This window comes from Aplysia californica, unplaced genomic scaffold (assembly GCF_000002075.1).
Source record: "Aplysia californica isolate F4 #8 unplaced genomic scaffold, AplCal3.0 scaffold00155, whole genome shotgun sequence".
NCBI lineage: Eukaryota > Metazoa > Mollusca > Gastropoda > Aplysiida > Aplysiidae > Aplysia > Aplysia californica.
In genome coordinates, this window is record NW_004797425.1 from 1,228,206 (window position 1) to 1,247,447 (window position 19,242).

Here is a 19,242-nt window from a genome sequence, read left to right on the forward strand (position 1 = left end):
AGCTGATTCGATACCTCAGAAAACAATTTGACATGATGCTGTATGTATCTCAGAGCACTGGGGATAGGGATGACATTTGAAGTAGCTCACTATCCTAGATAGTTAGTGGGAAGTTTTGTGAACTTTCCATCAAAAGGGATACAGAATGATGAAATTGTGACGCTCTTACAGTTGTAAGCTTTTAAAAACATTATGAATTTTGACAATTTTTAAAATATTATTTCAGTATGGCTTGTAAGTTATAACTTATGTCGGAAGGAAGGGACACAGTCGAAGGAAAAGTGGAAGTATTATTTGAGAAAATGACAAAGAACCTACCATGGACTAGTCCTGAAATCTCATATGAATGTACAAAGAAAGAAAGACTTTTTTGGCTGATAACTGCAGCAACATGTGTTCCTCACATGTAACAATATCTAATAAAGAAAATTGTCTTTTTTTATAACTTTGATTTTTCATGCTTAATCAGGTGAATTTCTTTTAATGTGATCTTCACATACGAACGAATGTTCCTTTATCTTTTATTTCTGTCAGATACTTGGCCTTGATCGACATGCCAGTTATGAAGAAATAAAGAAAGCTTGCAGGCAGATGTCTCGGCAGTACCACCCTGACCTGCAAAGAACAGAAGAAGCCAAATTGGAAGGAGAGAAAATGTTCATCACTGTACAAGAAGCCTGCAGCATCCTTACAAGATTCCGTTCAAGAAAGTCCTAAGCAAACGTTCATAGCTCTCACTCTGGAAATCTTTCAAGTGTTGTCTGAAATAATTTGCATAATCTTATTCATTATGATAAGCAGGCCATATGAATTCAAAGGCCTTTTCCTAGAGTTCTCTGAAAAGTAAGGTGAATATGATCATAACTAAAAGTAATTGCTCTCTTTACAATTTATTGAATTGTAAATAGCAATGCATGCTGCTTGTTGTTACCAATGGAAAAAGTGCTTCGATCCATGTGGGACCAGTGTTGAGGAGTAGCTGACTGGTGATATTTCATAAACATGTACATTTTGTTCAGATTGTGTATTCAATGGTTTTATCACTTTACTTTTCAGACAGCCATTGTATTTGTGTTAATACGAGAATCACTAGATTTTCTATTAGCTCTATCCAGAATTTTCTTGTTTTGATTTTTAAATGGGTTGTTTTATGGTTTTATGGAAGAGATGCGAAAAGAAGACTTCTTGTTTGAGTCTGGAGTGGCTATTGCCCTGTAGTTTTAGATTTGTCAAAGCAAAAAGTGGAAAAAAGTTGAGTTACTTTTCTAGATTTGTTGTCAATGTTTTACATGTATAAATACCATGTGGAACTCTGATTCATCAAACTCAGATTCCATGAAAACGTTACTTCAACAAATGGAGATGGATTCCCTGTTTTAAAAAAAAAAAATTCTTTAAAATCAATAAAAATAACTCTGATTCAACGAACACATATCAACAACCTTGGATTCAACAAAGTTGCTTACAGGGTGAACAGTCCCCTCTGATGTGGCTTCGCTCATTTTACTCCAGCAACGAATCTTATCTATCCCTGGAAACCATCCATGGCACCTCTGCATTGTGAACGCTTTGCCTATTGTTTATAGCTTGTGTGACCAATCAGCAGCCTTCTTTCATACCAAGACATGCATTGTTGGCATGCACACATGTCTTAGCATGTGTCGAGGTCGGATGGGCGGCTAGTACACGTGTGACTGTGAGGGTGTGTCGAGCGTGTATCTTGGGGTAGGGGGCACAAACAGTCCGGGCGTGGAACGTGAGTAAATACAAACAAGTCAGTCATATTTTTTCCCCACTGACTGATGACCTATAATACAATAAGCTAGTTTTGACATAGATCTGCGTAATAAATTGTACGCTGCTCTGTGGAATCAAAACGTTGCTGTATGCTAGGCTCGACACTAAAGCAACACAACTTTTTTGGCTAACTATATGTCATAGGTGACATTTGAATGAATTGACCCTTTTGCACAGTGTGTGCTTGGTAGAGTTCAGTGTATTGTCCTGGAATTTTCCAGCATTTCTTCGTTTTTTCGGTATGGCATCAAAGAAACGAAAATGCCTCTCATTTGAAACCAAACTGCTTTTGATGGATGACATTGAAAAGGGGTAAAGTAAAAAAAAAAAGCAAGCATTTCAAGGTGGCTACCATTATTGTTACTTCCCTTTTTATAAATACATTACCTGCTCGGTGCCTGTAATTATCTCCACAAAAACCTCATGTTTAATCGAGCACTGAGATTCAACTAAATTGAGGGATAGGCCCTATGACTTCGTAGAATCCGAGTTTCACTGTAAATATTATTATTATGAGCTTTTGCCCATAGGTGGGTACCGAAAATGTAGCACTGACAGAGAGTTGATGATACAGTTTTTAAAATTTGGTTTTACTTGAATTTTTCTATTCATGTATATCTCCTCCAACAAAAACATGTATTTACAGACCTACAGATGGCATGCTAAGCTGTGTTACTGGCGTTACATAACATCAAGGCAAATTCTTTCAGACATAATTGTGATGACATATTTTTTAGAATTTGAACATACAAAATTATTGAAACAGTTTTTTTTAATTGCTTTAATTTTCAAACATAAGCATGAAGAGCCTATAAAATGGTGAGGATCACAGAAAAAAGAAATTCTGAATGCTATTGTGTTTGCATTTTTATCATCATAGTTATGTCCGAAAGAAAGGGAAAAATTTCCCGTTTACATATCTTAATTTCTTTTATGAAAATTTGAGCAAACAAAAATTCATAAGATTCAATTTGACTCAAAGTGTATGTTGTTTGATATGAAAAACTGCCATTTTATTCACATTGTACTATGAATCTCTTCAAAATATCAAATATCTTTCAAACATAACCATGATAACACAAAATGAAAAATACCCTGAACAGTAATTTATGGAATGTAAAATTATTTTATATAAGCATGAAGAGCATATAAAATCACAGAATAAAGAAATACTGAATGTCCTTGTGTTCGCATTTGTGTCATCATAGTTATGTCCGAAAGAACATTCATGAAAAACTTTCCATTTTCATATTTTAATTCATTTTTGGAAAATGTTGGCCGACAAAGATTCAGGAGAGTCAGTTTGACTCATAAGGCATGCTAATGGTGAAAAAATGCCAGTTAATTCACATTTTACTATGACTCTATGCAAAATACCAAATATCTTTCGAACATAACCACGATGACACATAATGGATAAATGCTTGTAGTCATTTTGGAACATATCAAATCAATTTACATCAAATTTTCCCCTCTCGTTTACATCTAGCCAAGCACGCGTGGTTGCATCTAGATCTACCACTACTTGACCGTAGGAACGTAGTGCGATGTTAATCATTACTTGTTTTAAATTTAACTAAATGGGGGGAAACATTTTTCGGACATAACAGCTTTTTTCAAACACAACCTGTTAAGATGTGATGACGACATAAGAAAACTTAAATGAATTTGTCTCAACCATTGTTATTCTTCTCGCCGTCTTGTATTGCATAACAATACGCTTTGAATGGATCGACAGGAACAATAATGTACGTTCCTCCACCCCTATTATTTCTCGTTTTCTGATCGGTTCTTTTGAGCATAACAAATGATGACAGCACGAGGCGTTGCGGGATTTTCGTTCACTGCAAAATTACACACAGTCACAGCCTCGGAATCAGTCAGGGCAGAGAGTAAACATTGAACGATATTATGCTCGTTCCAGGGCCCCAAAATGGCTGATAGAAACGAAGTCATGGGGAATCGAAGTTGCCTTGCGAAATGACTACACGAGTTATGCTTCAAAATGAAAATCTAGAAGGCTCACAAAGAAAAAATAGCTACAGATATCACTATTCCTGATATAGCACCACAAATAATGTAGTTATAACAGTAAAAGTGTAGAAGGACAAGTTTCTCAGCAATTATTTCACTGTTTAACTTGACGACAGAAAAAGTATGAACTCGACCCTTCTTGTTTTGCATTCTAAAAGTACATTGATTTCAAAACTAAAAATATTTGTAAGATTTCTTCTGATGACACAACTGCTATTTCTCTGCTCCTGTTGCTGAAACATCATATTAACTTAAGCACAACATATACAAATTTCAAAGCTGTAGCACCATTTTTATTGGAATAGGAAAGGCTTTTGTAAGGTTTATGAAGATACCCCCACCTATTGGCAAAGGCTCATATATGGATGTAATTTACATCTTGAAGTTGAAAGAGGCGAGCTGTGGGGTGTGCTTCAGCAGAAAGATTCTGAAGGCCTTAACACGTGTTTGATGAAATGCTTAGATTTGTGTAAATGTTCATTCCAGTATACCGGTACTGCCAATTATTTATTAACTGACATTCCTTTTGGGGCATATTTTTGCCTCTAGGTGTCATTTCTACTCCTGTCTGCAATTTCATGTTTTGTGTAAAATCAGATTTTTAAAAACTTTTTCAAGACAATGTTATTTATAATGTATGAGACAGTGTTTTCTGTCAACTGTTCCTTGTTGGATGGTGTAATCTGCTGTTTGTGTTTTTTGCTGTTTCTGTGACATTCCTGTACTTGTAATGCCAATCAAATGTGGATTTGGTGTTAAGTCATGACATAAAAGGATTCTATAGGGACTTTTAAATAGCCTATTTGATGCTGAATGTATAGAATAATGTTTTTTGCCTAAGAAAACGCCGCTTTAGGACCCGGTCCGTTTAAGTCCAAGAGCCTTCTTTTACTCTTACTGTGTAACAGAAATATGCTCCAGATAGGGGTTTGTGGTTTTATCTTAGGTGAAATAAGTTTTGCCTGATTTATATCGCCTTGCTTTTTACCATAATAATAATATTGTGCAAGCAAAGAGGTTTTTGCCAAGGCAGAGAAATGCACGCTGTAATGTTGGGGAGCTGAGTAGGGAAGGGAAGGAAAGGAGTGGACAAGACAGTGTATTTTTATATATTATAATAGAATCAATGGGTCAAGATCTCCCGTAACTCATATATGTCATCTGTAAACAGGGGTGATGACCTGGAAGCTAAGTACATGTATAAGAGCTGAGTAGTTCCCCTTAAAATTGAAACCAGGTCTGTGTGGTGAAAAACATTTCTTTCCTTTTTTAATGACCAGGTTCTTAGGCAGAGATCACTGTATTGTGCATCATAATGTTTCAAATTAAAAGGCAAGTATTCTCAAATAACAGGGTCACAGTTGACATATTTATTATCTCTGTACATGTTATTCTGAATTAAATGTCTTTCAAGTCCATGGTATGGTGGTGGCAGACAAAACAGTTTGACCGTCCAGTTGCTTATCTAGTCATTTTTTAAATCTGGTGTGTGTACTGATATTATATTTTTACTGATACTACTAGTTGTTGTGATCTGAAGGATTACAAAGTCCTGCACATCAAAAAAGATTTTTCAGTGCCATGTTTTACCGAAGTATAGATTTTTTTGTTGGTGACATAACTGGTTATATATGTCAAAAGTCTTTTTTCTTTTATTCCACTTTTTTAAATTGAAATATCTATTGGTGACATAGTTGATGGGATACATCAAAAAAGTTTTTACTATTCCACTTTATATTTAAACTTAAATCTATGTTGCTGACGTACTTGATTATAATGTACCTCAAAAAGGTTTTTCCAATTCCACTTTTTGTTTCAGTTCTTTTGTCGGTGACACACTTTTTCACTCTCCATATAAGCTACAGTTCAGTAGTGCTTTGATCGCTGTAAGCAGATTTTAAAAACTTTTTGTGGATGTCCTTTGTGGATCCTTTTTCTTTTTTATTTAAAACAGCATAATAGCTTATATAAGTTCTTTTCTTCATCTTGCTTTTTTCTAGATCTGAAGAGGCTTCTTCTCTTTTTACATTTTAACTGTTTTTCTCTACTTGAAATTCTAAATTTTCCTTACTTCAGTGCAAATACATGTCTGTCTGTCTCATTTGTCAATTTTGTAGTGATTGTTGATATGGGATGAATATTTGATTTTAACAGTCATATGATCATGTCTGAGTACACAGCTTGCTGTGCCTGTCATAAATTTTTTCTTCTTCATAACTTATTAAAAATGCTTAAAAGCAAAAGAAAGCCGAAACATACTGTCTGCTCATCACATCCAACACTTTATTGTTCACTGTCTTTATGACACTCAGTAATAATTCCTACGCGGCAAGGGGGCTCTTGTGGTCTAGAGGTTAAGGTGTTCGCCTCTCATTCAAAGGTCCTGGGTTCGAATCCGGGTAGCGACCAAATGATTTTCTTCTCTAAAATTGTCTACTTTCACCTTCTTTCCTTCTCTCTTACAATATTCTGTCGTCTGCTTTCGTCCCCACTTTCTTCCCCCATCCCCTCACCTCCTTTGCCCACTCCACTGGGCTCCTGACTCTTTCTGCACCCTTTCTACTGCTACTCCGTGGCTCCTTCTTACTGCTGTCTTTCAGCCACACCCCTGATCTTCTGGCTGGAAAGAACTACACGCGTTAATAAAGATCCCTTGGTGGTCTGAAATTGACGAGTAGGCTTTGGCGGCCACCCGGGCAAAATTCAAAATGTCCTACCGACTGAAATTGTTTGGTGTGTCCCGCATGCTCATATGACTATTATGACCTTATGGAGTTGCGATTGCCGTAAAACACTTACCCCCCCCCCAAAAAAAAAACAACAAAAAGTAGGCTGCAACTTTGTTGCCTTGTCAGCTGCAGTGAATATATGCATTTCTGAACAATGTTTTATTGTTGCCAAATGAGGTTGCATCATGATTTGCACCCCGGTTTTATTTGTACGCGATGCTGTCATTTGACATTCCTATAAAAAATTTGTCTGAGAGAGCTTTCAGTAAAGTTCTTCTGACTGGAATTTCGATTTATGGGATGTTTTGCACAGGCAGACTTTTTTCCCTCTGTAACATGTTGCAATGAAAATACGACATCTGACTACCTAGGCACAGCCTCTCTATCTCAAAAGTGTCAGACAATTTCTGTGTAGATCAGTGTATGCGAGTTTGTGCTTGCTTTTTATTAAGCAAAATTGATCATATTGATTACCAGGGCTGGGATTACACGGTAATTTGATACCCGGGTAATGAAAAAAATACCCCGAGTACCCGACATTTCAATTATCATATATGGTATTTCTGTACTGCTCTGCCTGCTTGCGATTTCATTTGGGTGTTTTCCCTCCAAATGCTTTAAGAGGCTTGAAGTTGAAGACCCGTCAACTTTTATTATGCTTTTGCAGATGTTGCAGGAGGCCCTTTTTTTTCGTCTTTTATTTTCTCAAAGTAATCCCAAGCGTATGATTTTTTAAAAGACATCTTGATAGAAACTGAGCTAAAATGACAAAGCCAAAGCTATTTAAACCCTTTTACTTCACATAATTCTTAGAAATGTTCTGCTTCTCCGTTGGATTCTTAGAACTGCACACTAGTTGCTTCTATAAATAAGGACATTGAAATTGAAACTGTAGGCCTAGACCAACCAAAGTATCCAATCGGTTTTTCGAAACTTTCTTTTGACATGCCCAAATGTTGCCTTTTTTGTGGTCTGCTGGTTTCCTTGGAAAGGAGGTACGAGTAGTGGTGGGCACTAGTAAATGTTGACCTATATTGAGTACTGTACCGACTTAGAACTTAGAGAGCTCAGTATCGATAAGTACTCAGTACAGTGTACTTATATATTATAGCTCCAACGAATGGACATAATTTAAGTGCATTTGCATAGCATTAACGAAGGGGAGTGGAGTAGAAAACGCGGGTACCTGACACCAATACCCGGGTAGCCGGTTTTGAGCTCTTTACTCGGGTACCCTCCCAGCCCTATTGGTTACCCCTCTTTGGCCTCAACCTCACTTTAATGCCAATTGTGTCAGGTTCCAAGGGTTGGCCATTCAAATAGTTCATAGTTTTGGTTTGATTCCCAGAATTTGTGACCCTGTGTGTGTGACATGTCTTTATTTGTGAAAATGGATGTTGTTTTATTTATTTAGAATTCAACATAATTAAAAGAACATGTAAAACTCTAGCGTGGATTGATTCAAGAAACAACAAAAAGCAGAGAGAGGATTTTGAGGTTTAAAATGAATAAGAACTCTGAGACTGACCTTTTCGTCAGCCAGGACATAGTAAAGATTTGCGATATTATTAAGTATAGATCTAGTTAATTTGTAAGTCACATTTACATGCCCATATGTATGTTTAAAATTGTATGAGATCAATCTCTTCATCTTGAAAGGCTGCATGTACACTAAACTCTTAATTTTATGCCAGACTGTTGATTTCAATCCAATCCTTGAAAATTTACATGGTCACTGACACAATAAGGGCAATGCAATTGTTTATTCAAGATGTATTTTTTATGCCAGTTTGTCCAAGCGAAAATGTATGCTGTGCGCACACTTTTCAACGATTTAAAAAAAAAATCAAAAGATTAAAAATAATTTCTGCAGAATTTACATTTTTTTATTTATTCAATAAACATTTTTTTGTCTCCAATGTATCAATACAATGTTTGTTTTATTTTTTTGTGGACACATGTTTTTAAGTACAGCCAAGTCACAATTCTTCAATGTATTGTATTAATCCTGCTGAACATAGTTATTGGAGCCTAACAGCCCCTTTAGTTAGGAAAAGCAGTAACATCATAATGTTTTAATGAAGGGTGAATTATAATATAATTATGTTATTTGAGAGAAGCACATAAAGACAACAGGAGTTAAAAAACTAAAATCACATTTTTATGATTTTCAGAAATAAGTTTTTAAGTCTGGACCTCATACATTTATCTTCAAAATATCAATCCCTCGTCAAAGCAATGAAATAAAAGAAATCAGCGTTTTTGTGGGCTTTGGGCAGTTTTTTTCTAATTTTTTGTTTTTGTTTTTTTTTGGGGGGGGGGGGGGGGGTTCAACATCTTAGTGCTCTTTAGAAAACACATTTCTTTGTGGGTGTTACAGAACAACGTCCATTAAAGGCTCAAAAAACGTAAATTCCAGTTTTCAAGGACCCTCAACCTTTGGAAGTAATGTCTACTAATGGAAGTCTCTAAACTTTGGCAGCCATTTGCTCACTAATTTTACCTCTCACGGCCAACGATCCCCGCCTCCTTCAATCGCAAATATCTCGACTTCTATTCAAGATAGAAGGGTATTCTTTCGCCAAATGAACAAGCTTTAAGACAATATTAATATTAATAATATAATAACTCTGTATGATCAAAGTAAAAAATTGACGAGCGCGTGATTCCATGGTGTCTCCACACGTTTTTATTATTTCTTCATTTTTACAGGGACCTCCCTTTAAAATGTGACCTTTATCTGCTTTGTACTATTATGAAGTCCCCTTGGAGCATAACTAGAAACAATTAAAAATGTAATTCTGCCATTTTCTGCCTTGTAGTATTTCAGTGTTTGCTATCCTTTCACCACGATACATGTAAATCTAGTTTAATTTATCTTTTTATACTTGGGTGGTTGGCTGTTGCTCTGGTGTGGTTTGCTCCTTCTTTCTTATAAAAAAGATATCTTCTCTATCTTCCCTCCTTTTTTGTGTTTGTTACTCTCTTGTAACACTTCTAATCTTCGGCACTTATATAACCTTATTGTGTTGCAAGTGCCGTAAAACTCTTACTAAAAACTAACTAATCTTTTTAAAGAAATGTTTAAATGTTAGTGTTATACGCCCCAATCAACACAATTCAGATCATTTATGATTTAGGAGGCAATCTTCAAATCTGCTTGTTGGGGCCAATCTGGGATGAGAGGGATACAAAATCCTTGCAGAAAGACAGATTTACACCTATTCAAAAAATTTTCTCCCCACACTAGGATCAAATTTAACCCTATGTGTGATGCCAAAGCCCTAGACCGCAGACGCCGGAAGCCCCTGATTATTTTTCCATGAATATCACAACTGGAAGGCTGATGGGACAGGCCTGCTCTTTTCTAACGTTCAAAACCCAAGATGTGTAATGTGTGCAAAAAGCATGTACTGGGATAATAAACTCTCTTCTTTGACTGTCAATAGATGAGGACGCGCTCGATCCCACCCCTCGGGAACGAGAAAAGCATGAGGAAAAGACCTTCATTATCTACTGATCACACGATGAACAGGGGATTGAACCAGTTCCTGAGGTCTAGAGGTGAGCTGAGCACATTACCTCAAAACAATATCAAGTCCCCCACTTTTACAATGATGAATGCTAGTGGCACTGGGATCCTTGTACACTTGAAATAGAAATAATTTAAGTATACCGCACCTCAGAAAAAAAATGGTTTAATTAACTTTAAGTTTAAGAGTAAAGCACACTTCTTCCTAGAATGGAAAAACAACATAAAGATGTGTACAGTTGAACCTGGTCTAATGGTCACCTGCCCAAGAATCACCTATTGAAGACGAAGAACCACCTATTCAAACAACCACTTCCCTATTGCATTTTACAAAAATATAGTGATCGTCCAAGACATTTTTTGTCTCAAGCAACCACTTTTCTCCTCGACAGTGTGTGCCAGTCTTGGATAGTTTGACTATACATGTGTAGAGATGCATCATTTACTCGGTGGATCGGAGAACCCTTTGTCTACTTCTACTATCGAGATTGAACAGGGAAATGCCAAAGAAGAATCATAACGGGAAGTTTTTATGTGCTGGGGAAAAAATGCAGGGGATATATATAAACCCTGTAAATTCTTTGCCATTTCAATGGGCCAAAGGGCTTGAAATCAGTTGGCCACTGTATCGGAAAAAAAAAAAGTAAAAAGTATGTAAAACTAGTGGATTTGCAGACTGCATGGTCCTGTCATAAGTTTGAAAGAATCAAACTGTGCAACGCAAGCAAGCTCTACCATTCCAGTGTTTTAATCTATGCAAAGTCTTGCATTTGTCATAGTGTTGACTGCCTTCAATGCTTTTCATAACGAAGGACCTCTGAACTATTCACCACAGACATGACGGCACAATGGAGAAATCTTTACAAAACTCTCAAAACAAACTACAGTATAACACGAATAGGTCGAACACAAGACTCGAAATCCTGCATCCATCGAACTGTGCCTGCTGTCCCATTTTTTCCCCCCTTCTTTATCTTTGTGAGATATCCATCGAACTACAGATCCCTCAAACAACCGGAGCCGGTCCCGATGAATTTGAGCTATCCGTGTTATACATGTAGGTATGGTATGTTTTAAAACGACCATGATCTTGGTCTTTCCAATTCATTATCAACAAGACCAGACCTCTGTCATCATATGAAAGGAAATGCAATCATTTTTTTGATGTAGATAATACCATACCATTAGATTATAGACACCTGACGCTGACATCAATTAAAAAAACAAAAAAAGGAAAAATTAATTTGCTTGTTTGAATAAAGAGAAGCACATCGACACAATAATTATTATGGTCATTTACTACTGGGGAAAAAGAACGACAGACAGAAACAACAGAGGGAAGGTAAAGGAGTATGACCTATTGGTGGAGCCCTCCAACATCCGCTATGAAAAATTAAAAACCAGGACAATTTCACTACGAACTTGTAGTTGTAGTAGGCTACATGTAGTTACAAGAAAAAAGAAAACAACAACGAAACAATGAAGCCTGTTCATTTAATCATACAAACTGCAAATAATTTCACCACTATAATCACTGAATGACTTGAAACATCAATTTGGTCTTTTGTGTGTTCTAGAAGAAAACAACGCAGATACAGACTGTATATTATTACCAACACAAAGCCATGCACAGACCATGTCAAAATTTATAAATGGTAAAAAAAATAATTAATTAAGCAAACGTCACATCAGCACATGTTTGCACGCAGTTTCAACTCCCTGGGAAGAAAAAGAAAATCACTGATGTTTGACACGAACAGTGTTCATTTACTTTTCTAAAAATGTGTACTGGTACAGGTAAATCCATTATATTAGTCTCAAACATCAATATATATATGCATTATATGTTTCAGTGTGTCCTAAACTGAAAGGTTGTCATAAAGTAAAAATGTTCAACCAAAGACGATAGGCAGCGGCATGGACATAAGAAAAAGATCACACTGTAAGATATAGCAAAAAGATATTGTGATATGTCAAAAGAGTCTCCAGTTTATGTCAGATCTTTCACTTCATGGGCCCCCACAGGCTATACGTTGACCAGCTTGTTTGGGATTAGGAAACTTGAAAGGGTCTGCATACAGTAAAAAAAAACCAACGTAGAGAGCAAAAACAAGTTACATAATCTTTCAAATTGATTACGACAAAAAGCGCTCCTAAATCCAATATATTTCTACAGGATTTTGGTTTGACAAAGGTCTGTGTGAGTGGCACATAGGGGAGCCTACTTTAAAAGCCCAGCTTGCAGAGAGGTGAAGCCACTAGTTCGGGAAAAAAGAAAAGGACAATAATGGTCATGAGGGCAGAAAAAAAGTAAGAGTAAGACAGACAGAAACAGCAGACGGAAAGAAAAGGAAAAGAGTTTTCCCAGTCCAGTGGAAACTCCAGCCACCCTCAACTTCTGACTACAAAACCACAATACTGAGAAGCACACCAGCAACTAAGCTGAAAAGGGACTGTGGCCTATTGCAGAACTTGCCATAAAAAGACAGTACTGTTAAGAATACTGAAGTCAAGCCCACAATAAGGGTTAAGAATATAAAAGTCACACTAAATTAGCAAACACTGCCACACAGAAAAATTACTTATTAGACCCATAGGAAAAGTTGGACCCTTTACCCAGATCCATGGATTACATAGTGTTGGTTGACTGGGAGAACAACAACAAATTTCATGTATATTTGAGAGAATATAACAAGCAAGACCAAATTCTTCTGGAGACAGTTTAGAGCCAGGAGCATACCCTAGTTGTTTTATACGTGTCCATTGCAGACAAAAATTGAAATAACAATAATATGCAATTGAATAATAATAGATGTTTCATGCCTGCCTGTCAGGGCCAACTTGGGCTGAGAAAGATACGTCTCAGCATGCAGATACTTCATAAAAAAACCCTCCTCCCCATGGGAATTAATTCTTGAACTCAGGTCTTCTGAGTGCAATGGTGAAGCAATAAACAGCTACACCACGGATACCAGTACAAAATTGACCAAAACAACAAAGTTAGTAGGCCTATTAGAAAAGACAGCAGGTTTTGCATGCCACTTGACATGAATTTCCTTTAGCAACCTTGAAGAGAAATGACCAGTGATTTTTACTATTTTACTATCCAGCAGAACTGTGAAGATAATAAGTACAGTAGTCTCTGCCTAAGCACAAAGTGCTGAGGAGGGCTCCTTAGCCGTGCATTTACGTGAGCCTGTGCAATGGGACACAACCATCTGATTTCCTTGATATTTTAGTGGTTATTGTCACTGTGTTATCTCCCTTGTGGGGGTATTTTTCTCACCGACAAAGCGGTGAAACGAGTATAAAGTCACCCCCAAAATATACCGTTCCCCAGTCATGTGTATCCGCAGGGTGTGGACATGCTGTCCATCACTTTCATTGTACTATGCGAGGAGCAGTCTCGTCAAATATCCGGTTGTCTACACTTGTCTTTGTACTTTGTTATCATGAGGCACTCTGTCTAGGCTGTTGCAAAGATTTCTCTTTGTCAAGCTTGGCCTGTTACTGTTAGCATGTTCCGCGGTCTGATGCATGTGTTTGGAGGAACAGACCGTGCGTTTGTAGATCTAATTCATACAGTAAAAAAAACAAACAAACATAGATGAAAGCGTGCATTTGAGCACAGCATGCCTTTGTATGGTGTGAATTTAGGTGGAGACTACTCTGTTAGTGACAGAAACAGCACTATCAGAAGGAAAATGTAATCAGCACAAGGCAGAATCTAAGAGAAATACACTGCCTTCATCATACTTCATGCCTTTGTGTTAACAACTGTACACAAGTCTGTTCATCATATCTACCCGTCATCAAACAGTCCCGTATCAAAGTAACTGCCTTAATGGAAAATATTTGGCCCCTACTTTAAAGAAAATTGTTTTTGCTTCAGATGCATACATGACATGTGGATGTCACATACCAACTCACAATTGATCGAAGTCCATATATCAGGGACGGCATTATTTTCAAACTGGCATTAATATCTGAGGCAAAATATAAAGATAGTATGGACACAATGTGACGGACACAATGTGATGGACACAATGTGACAATTGATAGAAAGAGCACTTAGAAAAAGAATAACAGTAGATCTAGACATTTCTTGTAAAAATAAGATTCACCATATAAACAAATGATTTTATTCATGAAAATTTATATACTGGAAAGCAAAATGGTATAGAAAAAGGATGATATCGACCCCCCCCCCCCCAACAAACTTTTGCCATCAGAGACATTGAAGCAGTGTTCTCTCTCCAGATTTACTTTTTGCCAAATAATAGCTAATTTTGCCCGGTAACGACACATTTATTCATCACAAGAGTAGCTTGAACAACTGTACACATTGTAAGTATTTTGTTTCCTTTTTCATAAAAACTGAACGAAAATTTAAAAGGAAACATACTCACAAATGAATAACAAGCAGAAGGCAGTACAAATAAAAACACACAAAAGCAAAAGGTTCGATGGAAATGGTTCACAATCACCAGCAACAAGAGAAAATGCCCAGTGGAATCTGTTGGTATTTACAGTACCAGACAGTTTAGTACAGAACAAAAAAAACTAGACACAGAAAAAGAAAAATGCATCGGAGTGGCCACATGAACAGCACATCTCTTACTTAAAGGCGAAAAAGTGGAACAAATGTCATGGCGTATGCAAACATGCCTTTGTGCTAAATTTACCTCACGGCAAATGACACCCACAATATTTGCAATTTCTCCAAGATGTAGGAAACTGGGATGACATAGACTATTTACATTGGCCAGCATCATCTCCAAAAACTTTGATGTCGTTTCCGCAGACTGAAAAATAGCTCACAAAGAAGCAATATAAAACCCCCACAAGAACAAACTCACAATTACCAGTACCATCTCATTGCAAAAAATAGTAGGTCTGTTCTCACAAACAAAGATCTTTCACTTTCACATGCCATAACCAATAAAAACATAGAAAGCCCACAATCAGTAAACAACAATGGTAATGTAATGTATAATATAATATAGCTATTATTGTTTGAAACTGAAATCAAACAGTCAAAAGAGGGAACATCTTTTCATCATCAGAGGCTTCATAAAAACAAAAGAATCAGAGATGCATCCAATACAAGAAGCATTAAGTTCAATGAACATAGGAGGAAAAAAAAAAGTTTTGTTCCAACAATGGGACAATATGAGACCAAGTAGATATGCCTTAGCGATGAGCAAATACTGGAGAGTTCTGTAAAATCTTTTAAAGTCTGAACAAAATTGAAAACAAGAGACAAAGCGAGAGAGTAGGAAGACAGAGAAGTAAAGGCCTCATAAATCTCATGTCATAAAATCTTGACAGGCTGAGGAGAGACTACACTGCTACTGTTTTCTCCTTTCGGACTCACACCTCTCAAGTACACATACACACATATATATATATAACATGAAATATGGTTGCTATTAAGGACAAGCGGGCTAACCCAGATTTCGGGGGTTTCCAGAAATCTTGATGTACACCAAAAGTGGGCATTGCCCTACCTATAGGAAAAGTTTGGTTTCATTGGTGTTTATATTTGTTTGGTTATAGAGAAAACTCTCCTTGTCTTTTAAAGAAACAGAACAAGGGGCAAAAACTTTACCTTCGATTTTCTCAAAACAGCATTTTTCTGGACAGCCCCCTTGTGCTTAAAAGCGACCATATGTGTTTTATCAACCCGCTTCCCTGTTCTTTTACAAAGCAGGGATACAAGGGAAAATACCATTTATGCAAACAAGCAACCATCCTCCATTCCATTTTCTTTCATACTAAACAAGGGACATACATAATCATATCACAGATCTGAAGCAAATGATGACTTCCCAGTACTTGCATCCTCCAAAGTTGTTCTTTTTGTGGAAATTAATCAAAATCTTCACATCTTTTCATGGGAGTGGCGAGGGTAAAAAATGATTTTCCTTATGATCACACACAAACACATACTCAAAAGTTATGTTCTAATGGACACAAAACAGAATGCCCCTATTTAAATTGCTAAAAATCAAATAGTGAAAGAGACCCATCATCGATACTTGAAACATAACCTCTTTTTTGGAGAGTAACTAATGACTAATAATAATGTTACTATTTATAGAATTTCTGAAAGGATACAATCATGTAACAAAACAATATATTGTATCTTCACAGTGGTAGGAAAACCAGTTTTAGAGTTATATATAATAAATGATATTACTTATTGTCTTGTGTAATACACATTCATAAATCATTAAATAAGAAACAGAGCGAACCTTAAATACTTTATTAGCACGTATTACTCGTTGGCAATCTTGCAATTTATAAAAGACTTTGAAAACTAAAGACAATTCAGTCACACACAAATATTATCTAAAATAATCTTTTCTTCTATCAGCGTTCTAGGATGAAGCCCACCAAAGTAAGAAGAAAAAAAGATTCCACAACAAGTTAAAATAAACTTACAAACCCATTATTCTATCTTACAAAATGAAACGATAACACAGCACATAACAACAGCGTAAAAAAATATGAAAAAAAATTCTTTAGCTCTAAAAAATATAGCAAAATGAAAATAGCAAAATGATGTTTCTCTCCACAACACACTATGTCGCACGTGTATGTTACACGTCATCACAACCTTATGTCTCATTATTAACACACTCCTACTCAAATCTGTAATAGAAACTGGCACACAATTATAAACTGATATCAGTGTATATATTTGTGTGTGTCTGTGTGTATGCTTGTGGGAGTGTATGCATGCATAATATAACTAAATACAAAGTATCATACTTTATACAAGTACAAAAATGGCACCTACAAACAAGCCGTAGGAGTCTCCTCAAAGGTTAATTAATTAAGCATGGCAAAATTCATCCGATGGCAAACAAAATTAACAGTTTTAACATACACTGTTCACAAGGCACCCAGTCCTCATCTGGATACCTTCCCACTGACTAGCAGTATCACAAAACAACACAAAGACTGAAGGCAGAGTGAACAGGCAGAGAGAGTTTGCTGGAACAAGCACAATGAAAAAATATTTTTTTTAAATTGTGCTAATCTAATTCCTATCATGTCTACAAGACATCAAATTTTGTGCCTGTTTGCATCGATCAGAAGTGCAGTGGCACAATCTGGAGCAAAAAAAAATTAAAAAATAGGCAGACTTGAAAGAAACCCAAAAGGAGTGATGACTTAATTAAGTTTTATTTTCCTATGGCTTCAAATTTCAAACTGATGATGCTCTTACTCTCCTGAAATCAGACGGATTTCAAGACTTGAAGAAAAGAAAAGTCTCCATTCAAAGAATTAAGCCATGTTCAAGATGTTCCAATCCTGAGCAAACATTTGTAAAAACCATTTCAAATACTGGTCCCCCACAGGATGACATTACACTAAACCTCAGTCTGAGATTAAACATTTAAATATTTCACATAAATGTACAGCATTGAAACACCAATGACTGCCAGAGGGGCCTATTTTCATGGCAAGTCTTGACCTATGGTTTAACTGACAATGCAAACATGTGAGACCCACCTCTATTCACAAAATGTGTCATGGAAAATCTGCTATGAGTTGAATAATGTTTGTATCGCCTGTGGATGCGGGAAGGGCACTGTAAGAGCCAAGAACTGTAAAATCTAATATTATACATAATCGACACAGGTATGACCTTATCATATCACTTTAAACTGGAAAAGAAGAAAAAAAAAAGACAATTGATTTGAAAAAATTATTTTTCCCTTGACATGATACCAACCAAACACTAAACAAAAGGTGAAGAGGTGAAAAAACCCATTTTTTTCTTTACTTAAAGGCGGTTCCCAGGCCTTACACTCACAACAGCTTTCTCAAAACCGCGATCAACTGCAGAAATAACACTTAAAACTGGGGTTTCTTCAATGCACAAGCTCTAAATTCTTGCATTTTCATTGCTTTGAGAAAAAATCCTAATGCGCTTGTCAAAGACCAATGTTATATTCAACTAAATTGTACTTAGATAAGGCAAATTTCACACTGCATTAACATTTTTTTCCTTCTTTAAACCTGCATTCTTTATAGAGAATGCATAGGAGAAAATAACATTCATCCTGCATGAGGTTGAGCGATCCAAAACTAAAACAAAACTTCTACAACAGGTGTGGGATCTCGATTGAGTGATCATATGAAAGCCAGATGCAATTCTCACAGAGCCGGCAACTTACAAATGACCACTAAAAAGGACAATCCTCCTAAATACATAATTTAATTCCATTTCTCTTTGAAGTTGACTGCATGTCTCAGTTCTACAATACATTCCAAGACTTTAATATGACATCTTTAAACATTAGCATTGCACTAATTACAACAAGCTGAAGTTGAGAATTGGAAGAGTAAAAGCAGATCGTAGCTTTCCGAAAAGAAAATAAGAAAAGCCCATTCAGTTTATCAACTATGAGTAGCTTACAGTGTCCCGTCTGAAACTGATACACGACATTGAAACGAGAATTTGGTGTGATGTCTTCAAACGATCATTATTATCTCTCAAGGAGCAGAATGAGAGTATCATGCAGCAAAAATAGTAGTGTGACAAGTTGTTGAATTATAAGGCTGAGACAACTAAAATAAAATAAAACAGAAAACAGAAATACTTGTAAGAGGTTTGGGCTCAAAACTGTAACACCATTGAAAAAAGGGGCAAAAAATGAATAAACATTACACCTATATCCCACGGGAAACAGATCTGAGATAATCGGTGGCCTAGTGGTTAGGCTCTCGGACTCGCAACCGTAAGGTCGTGGGTTCGAATCCCGTCAGGGGCCCGACGTTGTGTCCTTGGGAAAGGCACTTTACACGAATTTTCCTCACTTCACCCAGGTGGGAATGGGTACCTGGCTATAGACAGTGAAAGATCTTGTCAGTTTGTTAGTGTTTGAGCGCTTAATCAGCTGCTTGCACTGTATGCTTCCAGGGAAGCTGAGAATGTTCCCGAGTGTTGTATGGTCTGCTGGGGTAATAATATTATAGTGTAAAGCACATAGAGTCTGCTGTTGAGCGGGGATATGCGCAATACAAATGCTATTTATTTAATTGATACTGCGACGGTACCCATTTTCGCACAGACAAAATCAAAACAAATATTTGAATTACGTTTGCAAACAGAGCATGCACTCTATCCTGGAA

General features: G+C 36.6%; 1 protein-coding gene across 2 annotated transcripts in view; it reads left to right on the top strand.

The window, feature by feature from the left end:
- LOC101854715 (dnaJ homolog subfamily C member 22) overlaps positions 1 to 2,623 on the top strand; it is an 8,088-nt gene extending 5,465 nt beyond the window's left edge. For both annotated transcript variants that reach the window (XM_005097476.3, XM_035969562.1), the window contains one exon: positions 535 to 2,623. In XM_005097476.3, the coding sequence (XP_005097533.1) occupies positions 535 to 717 (183 nt within the window). In that variant the 3' untranslated portion in view covers positions 718 to 2,623. The remainder of the gene's footprint in view (positions 1 to 534) is intronic.
- Positions 2,624 to 19,242: the final 16,619 nt, after the last annotated feature.